The sequence below is a fragment of the Rhamphochromis longiceps genome, linkage group LG15, assembly GCF_057381845.1.
Source record: "Rhamphochromis longiceps isolate RC_006_pf linkage group LG15, R_longiceps_female_GT1.1, whole genome shotgun sequence".
Taxonomy (NCBI): Eukaryota; Metazoa; Chordata; class Actinopteri; order Cichliformes; family Cichlidae; genus Rhamphochromis; species Rhamphochromis longiceps.
In genome coordinates, this window is record NC_140571.1 from 42,331,573 (window position 1) to 42,353,261 (window position 21,689).

The window sequence follows — 21,689 nt, forward strand, 5'->3', positions numbered from 1 at the left end:
GAACACAAGAGACCAAGGAAGACCAACAGAGGGGCAGCTGCGCCACTGTCCCAGAAAGAGCTGAGGAGAGTCCCAGATGAGGGCTCACTCAGCAGCCGCGGAGCAGAAGCCAGGGGGGGTTGCAGTGACGTGCCCGTGAGCTCCACCGGCAGCCAGCTGCGCCTGAGTGACCGAGCCCCAGGCCCAGAGGCCGGAGACAGGATATTTCTAACTTTAGAGATGTTGCACAAATGGAAGAAAGCAGTCTTACATATTTGTTTAATATGTGCGTTGAAGGACATGTCCTGGTCAAAAATGACTCCAAGGTTCCTCACAGCGTTACTGGAGGCCAAGGTAATGCCATCCAGAGTAAGAATCTGCTTAGATACCATATTTCTAAGATTTTAGTACAATAACCTCAGTTTGATCTGAATTAAGAAGCAGAAAGTTAGCAGCCATCCACAATCATAATCATAACCCAGACTGCTCTGGTCTTCTGATGCTCAATTTGAACTTCAACAGCTCAGACATATACATGCATTGAGCTGCTGCCGTGGGACTGATTCGATAGTTGCATTAAAGACCATTTGAACAACGGGTGAAAGATGGGATCAGCAGCCTAATTTTCCCTAGATTAGCTATGCTGATAACAAAATTATTGAAAGTGAGATCATTATAGTTATTATTATACTTAACTTCATTGATAGGATGATATTAGGATATCAGGATTGGGATGAGAAGCTTTAAGAATTAAATTAATTTTGTCATGAATTGCAAAAAAGGCATTGTTAATAAAATGAGATGGGATTTGGGAAGTGGGCTCTTGATGAGAAGCCTGAGACACAGCCATGTACTTACCATGGTTAAAATATTATGTAGTATTCAGTAATGTTACACTGTCAATTTTATAGGAAGTTAGAATATAATTCATTGATACTGCAGTTGGGAAACTTGAGCTCTGTTAATCATTCTGATCATCAATCTGTTTTACAAGTCATGTGATTAGTTTTTTTGTTTTTTGGTCTCATTTGCTAGTGACAGCTACAGAGTGGGTGGGTGGGTGGGTGGGGAGGGTGGGTGGAGAGCAAGGAATGACATCCAGCATGGGCCCTGGGACTGGATCAAGCCATTAAAAACTCAAACTGGGAATAAGGGATGAGATCTGCAAGGTGAGCAAAGGGGGTGACCCCATACTTTGCATTTATAATCAGCTGAATTTGCTCAATTTTAGTCAATTAAAAGTATGATATAGTCATCTTATTGAATCTTATAGTCTTTGGTCCTGTCTAATATTTCACAACATTTCATATTTTTTAAAGGGAACATTTAGAAGCATAAGTAAAAAAGCTAAATAAAACAACATGGAAACAAAGTAAATTTTACTTAAGCAACCGTCACATAAATCATAATATTTGGCAGAAAAATGGACAGAGTCAAAGCAACAAGCAGAAATTAAGCAAAAATAAATAAACGGTGTCAGAACATGACAGCAGATAAAAGCAGAGCAGGCAGATCTGCTAAAATGTCACAGCCTTCACAGTCTGACCACAACAAATAAAGTGAGCAAACAGCAATAGTCACGCTGCCCCTTTATCTGAACTTTGAAGCCACATTTGAATAATTTGATGGAGAGATGCCACAAATGTTACAACATTAAATAAATAAATAAATCAGTGGCACTGTCTTGATTTTATGAGACAAATAATATTTAAGCAAACACTTGACATGTATGTAAACAACTGAAAATGTCAGTGAAACCTTATTTTTAATGAACCTTTTTGCTATTCTTATATAGCAAAAAGTCTTTTGGATAAAGGGAGATTAGTTATATGTCAGGAAAAAAAGTGAAAAGATAAACACATCGGCAAATACACTGCAACAAAATTTGATTGTTGTGAAAAAAATTCTATTTTTCAGTTTTACTTTCGAATGAAACGCAATGAAAATTTCTACACATCACGTCAGGACTTAGCCTGCCATATTTGAAGAGAACAAGGGCAGGTGACCCTGACTTTTCATTCACTGATATATGAGTGCAATGATCAAATGTCCAGGGGTTTGAATCATACCTTCGTGCAATTTGTCAGCACAAATTTCCCTTTAAAAGGCTGCTTACTCTGCAGACCAGCACCACCCTGTCAGCAATGAGAGCGCTCGTGCTCGCCCTGATTCTGGCCGTTGTGGGTGAGTGATGATGTTTGTGCAAAACTTTGCTATTTTATAAATATGTTCAAAAATAATGCTGATTTCATATTTGGAGTTTTATTGATTATGCGTTGAATGGTAATGTCAGTGTAATGTAGGGTCTTTACCCAACAATAAAAAGCACCTTGAAGCAACTGTTGTTGTGATTTGGTGAAATGTAAATAACATTTGAATTGAGTTGAATGTAGGTAAAGACAAATTATAGTTATGTACTTGTTATAAATTGGTAGTGGGTTTATGCCTCTTTTAAAAAAAGGTTTTCATTTTTAGGCATATGTAACAGAAAACATGCTGCGTGTTTGTTACATATTTGGTGCTTTATGTGAATTTTAATATATACAGACCCAGCAGTTCAACTTTTCTTGTAAGCAGGGAGCTAAAACCTAGAACTAGAAATGAAAAAGCATTTTAGTTCACTTTAATAACTAAAATCAATTCAAATGATCAAGATCAGTTTAAAATGGGTCAGTTTGTCAGCTACTGTAGACTCTACTCACAAAGAACCGCTAAGTTTTGTACAGTATGACTTTGTAATGGGGAAAATTCTAGTTTATCCTCACATTTCGATTCAGGTGTTTAGTCACTGTAGGATTTTGTATAACCTTTTGTTTCTTAGATGAAGGGTGTGTGTGTTTCAATATGACCAGGTGTAACTGCTTAGCTATGCTTAACGATGTTTCACTATGTATCTACTGACTGTTAAGGTGTAGAAGGACAAAATTCCCAAGAAGACCAGTCCAGGTGCTTCCTGGAGCATAGGTAGTGGGAAGTCTTTCCTGCCCAGCAACAGTCGGGTGGGATGAAAAATAGTTGTAACTGAAAAGATGCAGGGTTTTGTGTGTGAGGGTATAAAAGAGACCTGTGACGCCTCAAGGACAAAGCTTTCATGACTGTAGAACTGTGATGTTTGATGTGCGTTTGCTCTCCTGCATGCAGTAAATAAAGCGGCTTGACCACAGCTGACCTTGTTGCAGACTTTATTAACAGAAAATTCCACCACAACATTCAAAGACATTCAAATTTCCATTTCCAGCAAAACTTTGCATATCATTTGGTTTAGTTGCTCATCTTTACTACTTCATTATCTGAATTAAAATAGAAGTCTTATTGTACACAATTATAATGAAATTTCAGAGCAGAGTCTTTGGAGCGAACATGCAGTAATTTGCACAGTAAATATAAATCATAACATATAAACACTGCTGAAAAGCATATTCAAGCCCATTCATATGTTTTGGCATTGTTTGTGGATTCAGATTCTTTTTTTGTGTGTTTTCTTTTTTTCAACAGATTTTTCTAAATCTCTTTGTGCTTTGAGTCTCTGTCTGGCTCAGTTCTGAAACATGCTTAAGAGATTTGGGGTTGAATTAGTGGTTTGTATAATCACAATGTTCGGCCTTTAACATTTACAGTGCACTGCTTTCCTTTTACCTCTGGTTTTAATTTGTAAAACAAAATGCAAACTATGTTTTCAAATGTTGAAATAGTTTCAGATTTTACTCGCTGTATTACTGATTTCTTTCTTATTTTCTTACAGCTGGTGATCTTCAACATCAAGGTAAGTTTAATACTGTGTTCATTGTGAAACAAAAACTGTAGGCCTGGTTTAGAGTTTATAGTTCATATAATTTCACAAATGAGTCATATAAATTACATTCACTGACTTCTTCCAGATCCTGTTTTTGAAGCTGGTAAAACCTACGTGTACAAGTATGAGGCGCTGCTCCTGGCGGGCCTGCTAGAGAAAGGTTCAGCGAGAGCTGGACTAAATATCAGCAGCAAAGTTAGCATCAATGCTATAGACCAGAACACATACTTCATTAAGGTAAAGATCAAAATCCTGCACAAGCTGCAGTCATTTACCTTTTACATGTATACTAATTGAATTAAACCTTACTCTTATATGAAAGCTTGAGGAACCTGAGCTCCAGGAGTATAGTGGAATTTGGCCTGAGGATCCTTTTATCCCAGCAACTGAGCTGACTTCAGCCCTCCAAGCTGAGCTCACGACTCCCATTAAGTTTGAGTATGTCAATGGTGCTGTGGGAAAAGTCTTCGCCCCTGAAACCGTCTCAACAACAGTGCTTAACATCTACAGAGGTATCCTGAATGTCTTTCAGCTCAACATCAAAAAGACACAAAATGTCTACGAGTTGCAGGAGGTTGGTGAAAGATCTTTATAAACCTGTGTGTGACAAGAAGTTGAATCTCCCTACTGAATATGTGTGCTGCTCTATAGGCTGGAACTCAGGGTGTGTGCAAGACACTTTACTCCATCACTGAGGACACAGAGGCTGAACGTGTCTATCTGAGAAAGACCAGAGATATGAACCACTGTCAAGAAAGAATAACTAAAGACATGGGGTTAGCATACACAGAGAAATGTGGAAAGTGCCAGGAGGTAGGTTTTACACATTTTATATCAGGAAACATCTGTGAAAGTGATGGGATGCATGACAAGCAACAGCTTTGTTCTTACAGGACACTAAAAACCTGAAAGGAGTTTCATCATACAGTTACATCATGAAACCACTCGATAATGGCATCCAGATCAAGGAGGCATCGGTCCATGAGCTGATCCAGTTCTCACCTTTCAGCGAGCAGCATGGAGCTGCCCATATGGAGACCAAGTATGTCCATAACAACTGTGAATACAAAAATTGATTCAAAGAACGTAAATGAACTTTTCTTTCCACATTCAAGGCAATCCTTGATGCTCCTTGAGGTTCAAACACCCCCTTATGCACCCACTACACCACCACCCCTGGCTCAGTATCCACACCGTGGAAATCTCACATATCAATTCTCCACTGAGCTTCTTCAGTTACCCATTCTGCTCCTCAATATCAGCGACATAGAGTCTCAGGTATTGTCGTAATTAAGAGATTATTGCTAAGGCATGAATTAAAAGTCTGTGCCGTGCTCGGTGATATCCTGTTTACCCCTGTGTCATTAGCTCGAGGACACTCTGAATCACCTGGTCAAACAGGCTGTAGGAAAAGTTCATGAAGATGCACCTCTGGAATTTTTGAAGTTTGTTCAACTCCTCCGTGCAGCCTCCAATGAAACTCTGGAGAACCTGTGGAGCAAACACTCAGGGAGTTCTGCCCACAGGTGATTTCACTGATTAAATGTTTAAAATATCATGTAAAGATATTTGCACAATTTGGCAAACTTCCTTTTTATTGTTTCAGAAAATGGATCATGGACGCCATTCCTGCTGTGGGAAATCCTGATGCTCTGAGATTTATCAAAGAGAAATACCTAGCAGAAACCATAACTGTGTTTGAAGCCGTTCAGGCTTTGATTACTTCGTTTCACATGGTGACAGCAACCACCGAGGCCATTGAGGTCATCGAGGTCGGTAAATCTCAACATATCTAGTGAAGTCAAGTTATTTTGTCCAGAGTAAGAAGGGACGTTTTTGCATTAACTCTGATACTCTTAACTCTGTGTGATGTTTTAGAGCCTATCAAAGGAAAGCAGCATCGCGAGAAACCCAGTTCTGCGCCAGATTGTATTCCTTGGCTACGGTACCATGATTTACAAACACTGCTATGAGAGGACTTCCTGTCCTGCTAAGCTCATACAAGTAATATAACATTGACCTTACATGCTGCCTTAGAATCACGTACACATTTAAGAATGAGAGAACGGGTGATTTACTTCCTTATTTGCTCTTGCAGCCCATTCAAGACCTTCTTGCACAGGCTCTGAAAGATGGAAACACAGAGGACATCATCCTGTTTGTGAAGGCTTTGGGAAATGCTGCGCATCCTTCTAGCCTCAAGACAATCACAAAGATGCTGCCCCTACATAGTAAATTAGGTTCATCACTGCCAGTGAGAGTTCATGCTGAAGCCATGATGGCCTTGAGGAACATCGCCAAAAAGGAGCCTAAAACGGTGAATTATCAACGCAGAGATTTCCTGATCATTCTAGTTTTGCACAAAGCTCCACACTGAGTCTGCGTTCTCTCATACATTAGGTCCAGTATTTAGCCTTTCAGCTCTACGGGGACAAGACTCTTCATGCAGAGATCCGCATGCTTGCGTGCATGGTGCTCTTTGACACAAAACCTTCAATGAGTTTGGTGTCAGCTGTTGTTCATATTGTGAAGACAGATACAAATTTGCAAGTAGCAAGCTTCACCTACTCCCACATGAAGTCCCTGACTTGGAGCACCAGCGTTATTTATGCCTCAGTGTAAGAGTGCTTTCTAATCCTTCGTCACAATCGGATAAATCTCTGTGATTTGATCCATCCTGCAGTGAGCTCTTTCATGTTATCACTGCAGTGCTGCAGCATGCAAAGCTGGCCTGAGAATGTTGGGCCCAAACCTGGACAAACTGAGCTCACGTTTCAGCAAAGCCATCCATGTCGACGTCTATAACAGTGAGAATCGCCGTGCCTGGTTTAACTAACCTGGATCTTTATTTTCGATTTAATAATGTTTAACTGCATCTCATTAAACTCTCTGTTAGGTCCCTTTATGCTTGGTGCTGCTGCGACTGCTTACTACATCAATGATGCTGCCACCATCATGCCCAAATCTATTACGTCTAGGATCAAGGCTTTCTTTGCTGGAGCTGCTGCTGACATTCTGGAGGTAAAGGAAACCGAAATCAGTCCAGATATTTAATAACTAACCTGAAAGTTACTTGTCTTTTTTTTTCTAGGTGGGAGTAAGAACTGGGGGACTACAGGAGGCTTTTCTGAAAAACCCAGCAGTTTTTGATAGTGCTGACAGGGTCACCAGGATGAAACATGTCATTAAGGCTGTAAGCAACACCATAAAGTTACAAGAACGACAGGGACATCTTATCTGCTATCTGCAAAATGAAACAGAAGACTAGTGATCAGCTGGACTGCATCTCTCTCTCTACAGCTCTCTCACTGGAAGTCTGCACCCAACAGCAAACCCCTGACTTCCATCTACGTCAAGTGTTTTGGACAAGAAGTTGCCTTTGTTGACTTTGACAAAAACTGGTTTGGCAACACCTTTAATGTACGATTTAAACAAACAACCCATCAACCTAAAGATCAGTTTAATCACGATTTTGCAAGACGCAATATTTATAAAATATTCTTCCCCTGCAGCTCATCCTTGGCAATAACGATGCTGACACGTTTGGTAGAGATGTTTTCAAGGCTCTGCAGTCTGGTCCTACTTGGCGCTTTGTTAAGCCTCTGCTGGCTAATGAGGTGAGACGTATCATGCCTACTATAGCTGGTTTCCCCATGGAGCTCGGTCTGTACACTGCTGCTGTGGCTGCTGTTCGTGGTCAAAGTGAGTGAATATTACTTAACGACCTAATATTTCCATCAACACCAAAACTTCTTTAAAAGTTTTGAGCATTTTTTTAAACTTCTTTCAAAGAAAGAAGAAGTTGCAAACTTCCTTTTAATAAATTAATGTGGAAATATCATAACAATGTGCAGAAAAGTAACTTTTCTGTTCTGTTTTCTTAGTCAAAGTCACGACAACTCCAGCTCTGCCAGAAGACTTTTATCTCAGATACCTTCTCAAGGCAGACATATACATTACTACCAAGGTCACACCAAGGTGGGGCAATAGCTGTCGCTACAATAGTAAATGGCTAATACTTTATAACACAGCACATAACTAAGGGTTTAATTCTACCCCTGGAATCAAGTGGGAATTTCCAAGAATTTTACCTGAAATTATTTTACCTGAATGGTTCACACCAGCATAATGAATACTGAAATGTAAAAAGGCAAAGTTAAGCTACTTGATGGTTGGAGAACCTAAAATACAGCAGGTACCTGCAGTGTGAGATGGGGAAGCTCCCCACTGAAAATGGCTTAATTTTGTGTTTGTGCCTCAGTTTCTGTAAAATACCTGAAGTTACGCACTACTTAAAATTACTTATGCATTACTCAAAACTCTTCATGTACTATTTAAAATGACTGTGAAGGTTCTCAGTCATCCAGGTCATCGTAGTCAAAGGAGCTTGCAAAGAAAAGCGTCTGGACTTCTTTAAGTTACTTGAAGACGTTTCACCTCTCATCCGAGAAGCTTCTTCAGTTCTAAGGTCAAATGGTGGAGAGTTCCCTTTTGAGATCCCTCCCCAGACGCCTTAACGCCCACTCACATCCTGGGCCATCTGACCTCAGGAATTCACATGACAAGGTGGGGCCAGGTTTCACAATGAGCTCACCCGAAACGCTGGCTGATTGTGACCCACACCCAGTTTCACACCTTGGCTCAGGCGATTAGCGGATCATCAGGGGGTCCTTTTGTCCCTCTGTGGGGGGTCACTCCCACTAGGTTTAAATCTGGGACTCTCCACCATTTGACCTTAGAACTGAAGAAGCTTCTCGGATGAAGGTGAAACGTCTTCAAGCAACTTAAAGAAGTCCAGACGCTTTTCTTTCCAAGCTCCTTTGACTATTTAAAATTACTTTCAGTGTAATTTGTGTCTCTTTTCTTGCAAAATAACCAAAGTTACACACTGCTTACTCACTTTTATTGCTACTTCTGTACTGTTTAAATTGCTTACAGTACAATTTGTCTTTTCCTGGAAACACAATACTTGTAACTACTTGCATACTACTTAAAGTTACTTATCCATGAATTTCCTTGTTTTCTTAAAATGAAAAAAAATTAAGGTACAATTTGTGTCTCTTTTCCTGTAAAATACTCAAAGATACGCACTACTTGAATTTTCTTAAGCAATATTTAAAGATATTAGAATAGAATAGAATAGAATAGAAGAGTCATTTATTGTCATTGTACATGTACAACAAAATTGCAGATGCTCCACACTATTTGTGCCAAAATAAAATATAAATAGTGTACAGCAGGAATATATACAATCAAGAGGGATATATACAAAAATAAAGGAAAGGCGCACGTTAGACAACAAAATAGTTGCAAACAGGTTGGAAGTAGTGCAAAGAAAAGGTCTGAATAGAGTCTGTGTGCAAGCGACCTGAGTGATGCAGGTATTTCTGTACTATTTAAAATTACTCACATTATAATTTGCATGATTTATGTCTCCATTCCTCTAAAATACCTGAAGTTACATGCAGATTAAAGGTACGTGTGCATAATGTAAAATTACTAACAGTGTAATTATTATTTTCTTGTAAAAAACTTAAATTATTACCCTTATGCAACTGAGTCTACCTCTGGGTATTTGTTGGTAAATATAATTATATTGTAATTTCAGGTGTAATATAAGGAAATTCCACTTATTTCTAGGGGAATTAACCTCTTGGGCGCCGGCTGTATTATGACGTGTTACCAACAAATGTAATATAATGTTCAACTGTCCTCCTCTTCTAGTGCGGCTGTGAACACATTTGCTGTGTTCGGGATAAACACTGCCATACTCCAGGCTGTCATGGTATCAAGAGCCAAACTCTACTCCATCACACCTGCCAAAACTGAAGTCACATTTAACATCAATGAGGGCTACTTAAACTTCACAGCTCTTCCTGTTTCAGTGCCTGAAAACATTACCGCTGTGGAGTAAGCCATGACATCTTTAATTTATTGCATATTCTTAAACATCGCTTCTGAGATGCTTTTACCTTTGCACTGATGATTATGGTTCATCCTTGCTTCTCTTTAACAGGGTTGAGACTTTTGCTGTGGTAAGAAATCCTGTTTCGGGAGAAAGTATCACTCCTGTGATCCCTGCCAACCCAAGACAGATTCTTATATCGAATAACACTTCTTCTGATGCTGCTAATGAGGTGAATTTAAAACCGTTTTAGAGATATAAAAAAATATTGTGTCTTTTTTATGTAATTTACATACTTTCTCCTCATAGTCGAGATCCGCAGAGTTCATTTCTCAATGTCAGAAAGCTGGCAGGCACATCAAATCTAAAATGGTGAAGAGTAAGAAGAAGTACTGCGCTCAGACTGTTAACGCTGGACTCAAGGCCTGTCTCAAGATTGCCACTGCTCACACGGGGGATGCTGCAGTGTATAAACTGGCTGGAAAGCACTCTGCTGTTTTTTCTGTCATACCAAGTAAGAACTTAGAAAAGTGCTTTTTCTAGTGACACAGTGCAGAAATTAGCTGCTAACCGCATTAACTGATGATGCTTTCAGTCGAAGGTGAAGCTGCTGAGAGACTGGAATTAGAGGTTCAACTTGGAAGTAAGGCTGCACAGAAGATCATCAAACACATCACCCTTAGAGAAGAAGAAATCCCCGAGGAAACACCAGTCTTAATGAAGCTCCACAAAATCCTGGCCTCTACCCAGAAGAATAGCACCATGTCCTCCTCCTCGTCGTCCTCCAGTTCCAGGAGCTCTCGCCTTCCTGGCAGCTCCTCTTCCTCTAACTCCAGCTCTTCATCCCATTCTAGCAGGAAGACCATTGATGCAACTGCTCAACAAGTCCAGTTGGTGAAAAGACGTTACAGCAGCAGCAGTAGTAGTAGTAGCAGTAGTAGTAGAAGTAGTAGTAGCAGGAGTAGCAGCAGCAGTAGCAGCAGCAGTAGCAGTAGTAGTAGAAGCAGCAGAAGCATAAGTAGTAGCAGCAGAAGCAGCAGTAGTAGCAGCAGCAGTAGTAGTAGTAGTAGCAGTAGTAGAAGCAGCAGTATCAGTAGTAGTAGAAGCAGCAGCATAAGTAGAAGCAGCAGCAGCACAAGCAAAAGAAGCAGCAGCTTCAGCTTCTCCACCTCTGTCGGTACTTCCAAGTCCAGCTTTGCATCAAGCTTTGCGTCGCTCTTCAGTCTTAGTTCAAGCTCTTCTCAGTACAGTGTGCACCACAGAAAGGTAAACATGCTGTATTATATTCAGACAAAGAGCCGCTTGAGCTGTCACTACTACTGTTTGAATATTTATATTGTATAAGTCAGCATTTTATTAATATTCTGTTTTCTATCTATAGTTTTAATTGATTTGAAATCTCATAGTTATCTGAGTATATATGGCCACTGTGGTTGCTGACAAAATGTTTCTTCATAGCAACCTGCGAGTCATCGCCACAAATCGAAGGAGAATCACAAAGAGAAACACAAAGAGAAGCACAAGAAAAACCACAAGGGTCACAAGACTCCAGTGAGAACCCATTTACACCATGTTTGAAGTATGACAATACTGCACATTGTACAGTTTGCACAGGTGGTAACTTGTGTTGTCTTTTGCGTGGCACTATATGGCATTCTTGTAGCATCACACCTCTAAAGCCACATCATCAGAGGTTTTCAGAAGCAGAAGCAGTGGCTCAAGCTTGGACGCTATCCAACATAAGGTCAAATCCCGTCAAATCTTCTTTCCGGTGAGGGATTTTATGGATGTACTCACATGAATAGTTGTCCCCACAGAAGCGGTTCCTTGACAGTCAAGCTGCCGTGTTTGGCATGATCTTCCGTGCTGTTAAAGCTGACAAGAAGAAGCAGGGATACCAGTTCATTGCTTACATGGACAAAACCACCAGCAGACTTCAGATCATTCTAGATGACATTGTTCCTGATAACAACTGGAGGCTCTGTGCTGATGGAGCCGTGTTGAGCATGCACAAAGTCAAAGTGAGACACTGTCCGCCTTATTTTTGGATGTTGAACTAAGCATAGCACGAAAAAAACGAACCTAAACCTTTCTGCCATTTGTCATTTCGATTTGTTCTTTCTAGGCTAAAATGAACTGGGGAGCAGAATGCAACCAACATGACACCGCGATTACAGCGGAAACTGGTCTTGTCGGTCGAAACCCTGCAGCTCGGTTGAAGGTGGACTGGAATCGGTTACCGTCTGATCTCAAGCATTGTGCAAAGACGTATGAAACTTCACAGACACTGTCACGCATGTCATACAGACAATATGAAACCATCTGATATCTGTAAATTCCTTTGCAGGATGTATAAGTACATTTCTGCTCACATGCCAGCCGGCTTGATTCAGGAAAAGGACAGAAACAGCGACAAGCAGCTCTCGCTTACTGTGGCTGTAGTATCTGACAAGATCATCGACCTGATTTGGAAAACACCGAGAGTACGAACAGCAAAGTTGTTGTTTCAAAATCATATGTTTTGATTTTTCTCACAATAATTATTCTGTTTACAGAGCACTGTTCATAAGCGGGCTTTGCATCTTCCCATCACTCTGCCAAGTAACGAGATCAAAGATCTTACTCCCTTCGGTGACGTCTCTGGAAAGGTCAAGCACTTGTTAGCTGCGGCTGGCGCAGGTAATGGCTCGTGCCTGTCATTTAAACGTGGACAGGCTGTGTCCTTTTCTGACACATCCTTTTTTCCCCTCCTCAGTTGAATGTAGCTTCACCGGCAATACACTGACCACATTCAACAACGAGAAATTAAAGAACGAGATGCCCTCAAACTGCTATCAGGTTCTGGCACAGGACGGCACAGACGAGCTGAAATTCATCGTTCTACTGAGGAAGGATCGCACTGAACACAAGCAGATCAGTGTGAAAATTGCTCACATGTAAGATTTCATTAAAAACACGAAAGAAACTCTGGTTTTTGACAAAACTGAGTCTTTTTATTTCTTCTCGTGCAGAGACATTGACCTCTATCAGAGGAGAACCAGTGTGACTGTGGATGTGAACGGGCTGGAAATACTCACGAGCAAGCTGCCCTATCATTATCCCCGAGGTTTCTATGCAGTCTAAAACCTTTGAATCGGATTTTGCAAACTACCATCAAACCTACGATCAAATTTTATCCCAGATCTTTGTGTTGAAAAAACGAGAGTAATCATGGAACCTTTTTGTCTTACAGCTGACATCCAGATCAAACAAAGTGGCGAAGGCATCTCTGTGTATGCAGCTAGCTTTGGTCTTCATGAAGTCTACTTTGACAAGAAGTCATGGAAGGTAAAAGCAAAACTGATAACTTTGGTTATGAGCTTAAAAGGAAAAACGAAAAAGACCAAGCGAGATGGAAATTCAGTTAAAATTGACGTCTGATTAATCACGTGATCCTACGATGCAGATTAAAGTTGTGGACTGGATGAAGGGGAAGACTTGTGGGCTCTGCGGAAAGGCTGACGGGGAGACCATGCAGGAGTATCGCACACCCACTGGATGGATAGCCACGACAGCAGTGAGCTTTGCTCATTCTTGGATTCTGCCAGCTGAGAACTGCAGAGACGCCACTGGTAAGACAAAGATATCTGATGTAATCATGGCAAGTCTTCTAAAGAATAATATACTGAATCTATCAGGAACCCTAAAATCCCTGCTGTGTTACAGAGTGCCGTATGAGGCATGAATCGGTGCAGCTGGAGAAGCAGGGAAACATGCAAGCTCAGAACTCCAAGTGCTACTCTGTCGACCCTGTACTGCGCTGCATGCCTGGGTGCTTCCCTGTGCGCACCACCAGCGTCACTGTTGGCTTCCACTGCCTTCCAGCTGGTGAGTCTACAAAGATTAAAAATGCAACATCGTGGAGAAAAACACGGAGTTTCTAATTATTTTTGCTCCCTTCACGTCCGCAGGTTCCAGCCCCTCCAGCGTGTATAAGAGCGTGGACCTGATGGAAACTACGGAGAGTCACCTCGCCTGCACCTGCACAGCTCAGTGTGCTTAACAACAGCACTGTCAGTCTCAGACATTACATGTAGGTTTTGAATGTTATTTTAAATAAAGTGAATCTCCAGATAAACTTACTGAGCTAAAAATGAACTCTGGCGAATTTCAAAAGGAAAATCTGTACCGAATAAGACTGTTTATTACATTTATTGTAACACAGAGACAATAGAAATGAGATCATCTGTGAAATAAAGTGTGAAGCTGAACGCACCCATATAAATTCAGTAATTGCCAGTTTTCCTTCTGGCTTAAATAAGTGATCCATATTCTCCATCCACTTCCCTGCTTTCTGTGATATCATCCACATAAATGCTTCCCTTATACAGTGTGGTGACTGCAATTAATTTGCACATGCCAGATGACAAGTGTTGTGTAATTCTCCAAATTTTGGTATCGATCCAAACACTGATAGTGGGACTACTAACATATAAAGGCAGCTTATGTAGAGAAGAGCAGTGCGTTATCATTTATTAGATACATCACAATCATTTTGCAAATTCTGAACGCCTTTTAAAGACTTCTACTGTGATTTTTACTTTGCACAATAATTACTTAAGCCACTAAAACACACCTTTCAGCTTTTTGTGTAATTTGAAAGATTTTTTTGGACATGGAATGTAAATATGCCTGTTTCCAAAGAGCTTTGGGTCAACTTCTGTTGTTTAAATGTGCTTTAGGCTATGAATGAAATTGAACTTAAGAGGATAGAAACAAAGTATTGATCTGATACCAATACCAGCATTGGTGTCGAAACTATTTGGATCAATCCGTCCACCTCTACTGTTGACTTCGAATGAACTAGTGATTCAGAAACACACACATAGTGATGTCCTAAAGTCAACAGAAGTTTTGTATGCACTCAGTTTGTGCAAAGGAAGAACATTGAAACACACATTAATGAATGATGCCGTGTTTAGTATACAAAACCAAGTGTATTCTATTCATATAGATAAAGTATTTTATTTTACCTCTTAATAAACACACCCATTGAATGGCTATAATTATTGGTGCCATGGTATTCTTCTTATAGTGCATTTTGTTTTCCAGTCTCAGTCCACCACAGAGGAATGGGAACCAGGAGAGGCAGTGATGATTAAAAAAAAATCAGTGATTACTTCCCCGATAGAAGTCAAAACTATAATGAGCGTGAACATGAACATGTCATTTAACATTTGAGAGGAAAATAACGGCCACCTGTCAACACAAAGCTCCTAAAAGAAAAGTGACATTAAAGAAACAAATTGTTTCATGACAAATCATATTAACGTCACAGTGGACTAAAGTCACTATCTCCTACATAATATGTAAATTGTGCAAGATGTTACATTCTTCCTATTCAAAGCAGCAGATAAACTACCTGTTACAAACCTAACAGCAACATTTACTGGAAAAATGAGCTGTCACTCAGTCACATTCTCAGTGTTGTAAACAGAGCCGGCATACTTGATTTGATTTACCCAGTCACATATTGTCACATATTGCATCAGCAGCATCTAAATGTAAGATATGCCAATTTATGATTTACAGTACCATAAATAAGTAAACTAACTACATACTATATGCAGTACATTAATACAGATCCAGCAAACCAGAACGTCACTCTTTCCTTCTTAAGCTGTTTAATCATTTTACAGTCCATCTGTGGGCCTTTGGCATCCACCCATCAGACGCATCAGACATAAACACTGGACATGATACGTCTGATTCAAGTGAACGGAGTTTTTGGCTTCAGATGGAGCTGTTCTTCTCCTGTGAGAGTGTGTGGTCCTCGCTGTACTCCCACTGTTGGTGCTGGACGAAAACATCTCCACAAAACGTGCCCGATTCCTCCACATGTTCCCCGTTTGTCTTTGGTTGCACTGAGCTGCAATCACATTGAGGGGAAAACTTCAAATTAAGTTCATGCAGGTACATTATGCCATGCTTATTACTAATTCAGAAACTGTGGTACACATAAAGCAACCACACCTGTTTTCTGGGATAAAGCAAAGCGTGCGACACAGGTCAGTGGTGGAAGCCGACGCGAGCGCGACACACCTGGGTGTGGGGGAGGCTGTGTCTGAAGGACATTTGATGAGCTTTTCTGGAGCCACCGTCGCAGCCGCCTCTGTTTCAGCTGCTGGGGAAAAAAGAGGCTGATTTAATGACTGCTGGAATTGATGGAAATTACTCATCACTTAAAAAGAAACTTAGTCATAAGTCTATTTGGATATATTTTCCTTTTTTCAACTCCTGTCAATACGTAACATTTTCAAACCATCTAAAGCAACTGCTGCTCTTCATTTTAGGGAAACTGATAGAAAACTGAGAGACTCACATATCAAAAAGGCACTTTTAGATTTTAACAATGGGGTTTTCTTTGAGTCTGCAAATGGACTCAAGTTTAAAAACTGGTGTTTGAGCCATGTTGCCCGATCCTCCTCAAAGGCCTTCCTCTGCAAAATGAACCCAAAAAAAGGTTTTAAAAACAGTTCAAGCATCTTACCTGTCATATGCACACAACTTTGCACAAGATGTAAACTAATATTTGTTTTTAATCACCTCGTGGCTCAGTCTGATGGCTGCCTCTGTAAAGTTCTTCCTCTCCCTCTCAAAGATCTTCCTCTGCTCCTCCAGAGTCTTCCACTCGTCCCCGAGGCGCTCCTTCTCTTGAAGCATGTAGCAATTGCTTAGCAGGGATGCGGTTTCCTCATCACATGCAGAGCTTACCTGATGCTATAGGAAAGAAAGGAACGTGGATGAATTAATCAACAATTTATTGATTATTTATAAAACAAAATGAGTTTCAACCAAAACACAAACAACAGTAAGTCAGGTGTTCATTCCAGAGTAACGTGAGAAGTAGCAGACATCTCTGATCCTGTTTTTGGTAAATGTATTTTCCTTTCACTCAACACCGATAAATATTAAAGACACTTTCTCTCTGTGTGTGCAAATTTCAGCTTTTAAATCCACACAACCTCAGGGCTAATTCACCCGTACCTGCAGGAGCTGCTGCTGTGTTTGAATAAAGTCTTTGCACTGCTGGATCTCCAGCTTTAGTCTGTCCATCTCTTCCTCCTGAGTCTCTTGTGGAACAGCATCAGTGTTTTTGCTTTCCACCATCTGAACCAAGGATGCTAAGCAAAAAGCCCAAATAAACATGTCTTATAAATACTGAATTCAACAAGAAGGAACAGTAAGTAAACATCAAACACAAAGTGACAGAGCCGCTGTATATAAAATATTCAAACCATTCATTATCTTTTGCTTCCAATCAGCTCATAACATTTCTTGATTTTAACAGACAAAAAAACATAACAGGTCCATGTGTGAATACTGACTTTTAATTCTTTGAGCAATCACAGCAGAGGCTTCAGTTAATAATTTAAACAATTATTTGAATTAGTGAGGAATCGTTGATGTCACAGTATTTTACCCTGGCTGTCCAGTCTTTCCACGTGGCTCTTAAGTCTCCTCCACTGGAGACGAATACTGTTGGTCAGTTTCTCCCGGGCATGAAAGCAATAAAGCTCTACACTTTCCTTACTGGAATCGAACACCTCTTCCTCTTCCTCTTCCTCCTCCGATGTGGCCTGGAGTGAATAAATCAATCAAACATTTTCCAGTCTCCTGGTAGCACATCTAACAAACATTTTTGAACGACTAAGTGAAACAAAGAAGGAGGCTGATTGTTTGAAATTGCGAGGAAATGTCATCAGCGGCTTTAAAATGTGACGGAAGAGTCGCAAAAGAAAAATACAAAGTATACAAAAGGTGATCAAACACTACCTGTACGCCACTGTGTTCAGGTTTGTCGCTTTTCGCAGCTGGTTTTCTTGAACTTAGAATGGACACCATGTCTTTTTTTATCTGCTGCAACACTTTCCTCAGCTCTGCATTTTCCAGCACGAGCTCTCTGTGGCGAGCGTCATAGTCGCTCAGCAGAGTCTTATACATTTCCCCTTCATGCCTTATGAAGAGAAACACAGGTCTCTTATCAGTTAGACAGTTGCGCTCAATTTAAGAGGAAACATCCAAGATTAGTGCCAGCCATGTTTGAGGTTCATGCTGCCAAAAATGTTCATTAGAGTGACCTAGAAAACTGACAAAGGCACTAATCTGCTTCTTGTTTGAGGCTCCAAAGTATAGCGACTAACATAGAGGAGTGTCTCTGATCCAAAAAAGGTTCACCTATGTATCTAGGGTTCTCAGAGTGCCACTGGCCACCCTTACTAAGAGTTTATGCAAGCAACAAAGATTGAGCAGAGGGGTCATTTCTCTAATGCCAACTTTCCACTCTCCAGTCATCTTAGTCACACAGGTCTAGACACCAGTGTCTCTAGGCGAGTGGTTATTGGAGGTTGCTGGTCAATAGGTGAACATAATCACAAAGAGGTATGCAGTGATGCACCAAAGACCACCTTATGATTAATTTGGTCACTAGCAGATAGCCGCGGTTACTGTAGCTGTCAGGCTGTCTGCAAACACTTGCCAACTACTCACTGAGTGCTAGTTAAACTGTGGAAGGTGCAACACAAACTGGAAACTGAGAATTTTGGCACTCGGAGTAAAGGTTGTGCCTCAACACTGCAACCAGTAAATTTTAAAAAATTGCAACTATTCAAGAATTAGTTGGAGAATATGCATTTTGCCCAGTCTCTAGGATCATGTGACTAAGGCAGTATCAGACTGAACCTCTATAACTTTGACACATACAATCAATCTTCACACTAACAGTTAAATGTTAGTAATTTAACTTGATTCTTTGCAGTCAAAACCCAGATTTGACATATAAAAGAAGTGAACTTACTTTGCTTCTGTCTTTTCAGTTTTCCAAAGGCTTCTCTTCCCATCAGCTCTCCCAATGTTGTTTAATACATCAATGGCTGAAGAGCCCGGAGAACAAATGTGGGAAAATAAGAAATTCTGAGACTTGAAAGGAAAGAAGTTTCACCTCTCACACACAAGACATTGAATTAACTATTGATGCAACGAATGATGTAAAGAGGATTTTACCCTGTTTCTTCTCCTTTTTGTCAACCAGCAGCTGATTCAGTCGTTCCTTCAGTTTGTTAAATTCTCTTTCCTTCCTTTTCATCTCGTGATTGTACTGGCTGGCCCGGCTTGCAATAATGTTCTGAAGCTTTTGAACCTAGGGGATTGTGAATAAAAGAAACTGTGACTTCTAATAAAATTGGCGCCCTTTCTCCTGAAACCCAAATACCAGACCATGAAAGCCAGATTGGTCTCACACTGTCTGTGGCAGCACTTAATAAAAATACCTCTTCTTTTTCATTCTTCAGACAGCTCTGCAAACTTTTTGCTTTCAGCTGCAGCTGCCGTTCTCTCTCAAGAAGTCCCGTGTTTTCTCTTTTAGAGAGTTCGAGCTGCTCCTAAAAAATAATACAATGGGCAGGAACTCAGTAAAAGACCAGAAGTGTTTTGGAGAGCTTAACAAAAGGATGCACATCACAATGTTTTTTCAGAAATAAAAGGAAGAAACAAAACTCTAATGCCAATTCACCAACAGCACGTTGCTTTACTACAGATAATGCTACCTGTGTTTTTCAGGTGAGCTAGTGTACCTTCAGATGAGTGATGGTGAGCTGCAGGTGATCGATACTGCTGCTAGATTTAAGCTGCTCCACTTCCATGCTTTCAAGGGTTCTGAGGCCCCGGCGCTGCAGCTGAATCAGGTCATACATGCAATTTAGCACAGCCACAATATTCAGCTCTGAGCTGTTGCCCGACTCTGTCCAAACTGGTGGGAGGCCAAGAGAAGATATTTCCTTTAAAGGCAGAGCAAAGGGAAAAGTGTGAAGGAGGACTGACACAAATTCTCTCTGTCTTGTGTCCCTGAAAACATTCATTCAAATAAAGATTTTCTTTAAAGGCTAATTTGTTTTAGCAGTACAAGACAAACCCAGGAGACTGCAGTCATGTACACGTTTCAATAGGGCACCTAACATCAGTAACAGCTGTGGTAATGTGCAAGGCTACCAACCTGATTGATGTGTGACAGACATTGTTGCACATTGTGCTCTGTGCAGAAGGTACTGAGCATGTAGGAGTTTCTGTGCAGCAGCAGTGATGATTGGCTAAACTGTCTCAAGGGGGATGCTCCATATTCAACAGAGCTGCTGCGACCGTCCTTGACTTGTGGAGAAAGAAAGAAGCCTGTTAAGTATTGTACATTACTCTACGCTGATTCAGTGTCTAACAATACATTTACTAGGTGTCACTAAAAATGGCTTTTATCAATCATATTTATCAATTAAGTGTTCTTTACTGCAAAGCCGAGGTCGACATTCAGAACTGAAGGTACAACACTGCACTGATATATATTCAGTGGCCTTTAAAGAAGTCAAAACTCACCCAGGGAGGACTCTGGCATGTTTGCAGTGCAGACCTCAGGCTTTGTCTCTGGATCATCTACTGCATTTGCAGGACAGGCAACGTTTGCCACGGGATCCACCTACGCAGCCTGCTCCTGAAATAGACGATCAGATTAACAGCAGCGATTCAACTCGTCTGGATTACAAGGATTTGGGAGGCAGTGGTGAGAGATGGAGGCATGAAGCTAGAGAGCACGGTCTGAGGATAAGTGATTTATTCACTTATCAGTGGCAACAAGCTACACAGAAAACATCCAGCGCACTCGCAGTTACCCCACAGTGTGTTTATTTAAAACGTTTAGCTTCAAATCTAACAATGTAGCTTTTGTTATCAAACCATTGTCAGTGCAGGCTGAGTATCTAACAGGTTACGGTTTGGGACACAAGAGATCCTCTCATCACAATGTGCTTATCAGCTGATTAGACTAATCCCAGACAGACAACATGCTTGTTTGTCTGCAGGCATTCACGTTCAAAAACATGAATGAAAAAAATTATGTGAGGAAAGTATTTCCTTCTAACAAAATAAACAGTGTGCACTGACACTACTTCAAACATACAACATCCTTTTACAGCGCTTCACAAGACATCAGCTACTGTACCAGAGTGAGACCTAAAAATATTTCTCTTACTCAGACATTTTTCCCTCTTATCACCATCTGTTATGAGAAGTGTGACTTTTAGGGGACCTACCTTTGGTTTCAGTGATACTTAATCAGTCTGCAGAAACAGATGGCAAGCCTTCAGCCACAAAGCCTGAGGAGCATGGGCCCGGCTTATATAGACTACTCAACAAGTACTAACCTTTAGCTCATTAGGTCACCATTCACAAACTGAGTCCTGACAGAATGTGTTTACAGTGTAATGGTGAAATAACATAAAATAGTCACTGAAATTTTAGACCGGAGAACTTGATGGGATCACAGCAGAAACTAAACTAAGCCGCACTGTTTATGTTTACCGGGTGGAAGCTAAAGCTCTCTGTAGTAAATCTTTCCTTCATATAATAGTATAATATAATATGATATAATTAAAAGTTCAGCTACATCCCTTTACAAAATTGGCAGCTATATTAAATTAAAAACATCTCTAAAATTATTTAAATTGGAAATGAAGATTATTGGCCGTTTGAATGAAGGATTTATTACACCATAACTGCGCAGTCGGTGTTCCTAATTATTGGAAACTCAAAAATCCCAGGTAAGTAAAGTGTCCAGTCACGCATTATTTTAGCTAACGTTAAGGTTTGCCGATGAAATTAAATAAATAAATAAAGCATAATAAAGCAAATGTTATTCGGGTTTCTCACCAGCCGTCAGCGCTAAACTAACGTTGTCCACGGAGCGCTACCACCGCAGAACAGCGAAAACAGAAGCCGGAGGGCTACCACAGCCGGACGAACAAGTTAGGTAGCCTCGACAGTTGGTGTTTTAAATGTTTACATCATGAGGAAACAAAACTCACTTGCCTTACGATACAATTTGACACGTATCTCTCCAATGCAGCTCGCACCGGACCGTCTCCTTAAGCCCCGTCGTTCCTAATGACAGTGTACGCCACCGCAAGCACTCCAAGCATAGCGCTAATTGGC

At 40.6% G+C, this 21,689-nt stretch overlaps 2 protein-coding genes across 5 annotated transcripts; one reads left to right on the forward strand and one right to left on the reverse strand.

Annotated features, from left to right (window-relative positions):
* The first annotated feature begins 2,123 nt into the window (after positions 1-2,123).
* Positions 2,124-14,717, forward strand: LOC146653245 (vitellogenin-1-like). 2 transcript variants are annotated; one of them, XM_085382967.1, is made up of 34 exons: positions 2,124-2,163; positions 3,722-3,742; positions 3,858-4,009; positions 4,095-4,346; positions 4,424-4,585; positions 4,666-4,814; positions 4,888-5,050; positions 5,141-5,298; positions 5,379-5,544; positions 5,651-5,776; positions 5,871-6,089; positions 6,173-6,390; positions 6,482-6,579; positions 6,669-6,793; positions 6,864-6,965; positions 7,073-7,192; positions 7,285-7,474; positions 7,657-7,750; positions 9,497-9,682; positions 9,789-9,909; positions 9,987-10,191; positions 10,273-10,943; positions 11,136-11,228; positions 11,341-11,421; positions 11,495-11,698; positions 11,803-11,945; positions 12,025-12,160; positions 12,233-12,356; positions 12,433-12,613; positions 12,689-12,783; positions 12,910-13,004; positions 13,123-13,288; positions 13,383-13,544; positions 13,628-14,717. In XM_085382967.1, the coding sequence occupies exons 1-34, from the start codon at positions 2,124-2,126 to the stop codon at positions 13,717-13,719; spliced, it is 5,310 nt and encodes a 1,769-aa protein (XP_085239093.1). In that variant the 3' UTR covers positions 13,720-14,717. The 2 variants fall into 2 exon arrangements, with proteins under 2 accessions (XP_085239093.1, XP_085239094.1); XM_085382968.1 differs by having other exon boundaries at positions 11,169-11,228.
* Positions 14,718-14,866: 149 nt separating this feature from the next.
* On the reverse strand, positions 14,867-21,664 carry LOC146653246 (afadin- and alpha-actinin-binding protein-like). Of its 3 annotated transcripts, none has more exons than XM_085382972.1 (14): positions 21,567-21,664; positions 20,079-20,193; positions 19,708-19,859; positions 19,289-19,492; positions 18,986-19,096; positions 18,720-18,855; positions 18,514-18,589; positions 17,493-17,673; positions 17,140-17,296; positions 16,704-16,840; positions 16,263-16,436; positions 16,039-16,156; positions 15,690-15,837; positions 14,867-15,585 (listed from the first exon to the last, which is right to left on the reverse strand). In XM_085382972.1, exons 2-14 carry the CDS (start codon positions 20,095-20,097, stop codon positions 15,450-15,452), a joined length of 1,749 nt encoding a protein of 582 aa, XP_085239098.1. In that variant the 5' UTR covers positions 20,098-20,193; positions 21,567-21,664; the 3' UTR covers positions 14,867-15,449. The 3 variants fall into 3 exon arrangements, with proteins under 3 accessions (XP_085239098.1, XP_085239095.1, XP_085239096.1); XM_085382969.1 differs by having other exon boundaries at positions 15,690-15,840; XM_085382970.1 differs by having other exon boundaries at positions 15,690-15,840; positions 21,563-21,632.
* Between the last annotated feature and the right edge of the window lie 25 nt (positions 21,665-21,689).

What these genes read in the sequence shown, in the direction of transcription:
- LOC146653245 (XM_085382967.1), top strand. Translation starts at nt 2,124, where the DNA reads ATGAGAGCGCTCGTGCTCGCCCTGATTCTGGCCGTTGTGG. An exon ending in AGCGTTATTTATGCCTCAGT is followed by an intron (nt 6,391 to 6,481) that starts GTAAGAGTGCTT and finishes TTATCACTGCAG; the next exon opens with TGCTGCAGCATGCAAAGCTG. An exon ending in GAAAACATTACCGCTGTGGA is followed by an intron (nt 9,683 to 9,788) that starts GTAAGCCATGAC and finishes TCTCTTTAACAG; the next exon opens with GGTTGAGACTTTTGCTGTGG.
- LOC146653246 (XM_085382969.1), bottom strand. An exon ending in CAAAAAGGAGAAGAAACAGG is followed by an intron (nt 18,590 to 18,719) that starts GTAAAATCCTCT and finishes CGGGCTCTTCAG; the next exon opens with CCATTGATGTATTAAACAAC. An exon ending in GGAAAGACTGGACAGCCAGG is followed by an intron (nt 16,841 to 17,139) that starts GTAAAATACTGT and finishes CTTTTTGCTTAG; the next exon opens with CATCCTTGGTTCAGATGGTG.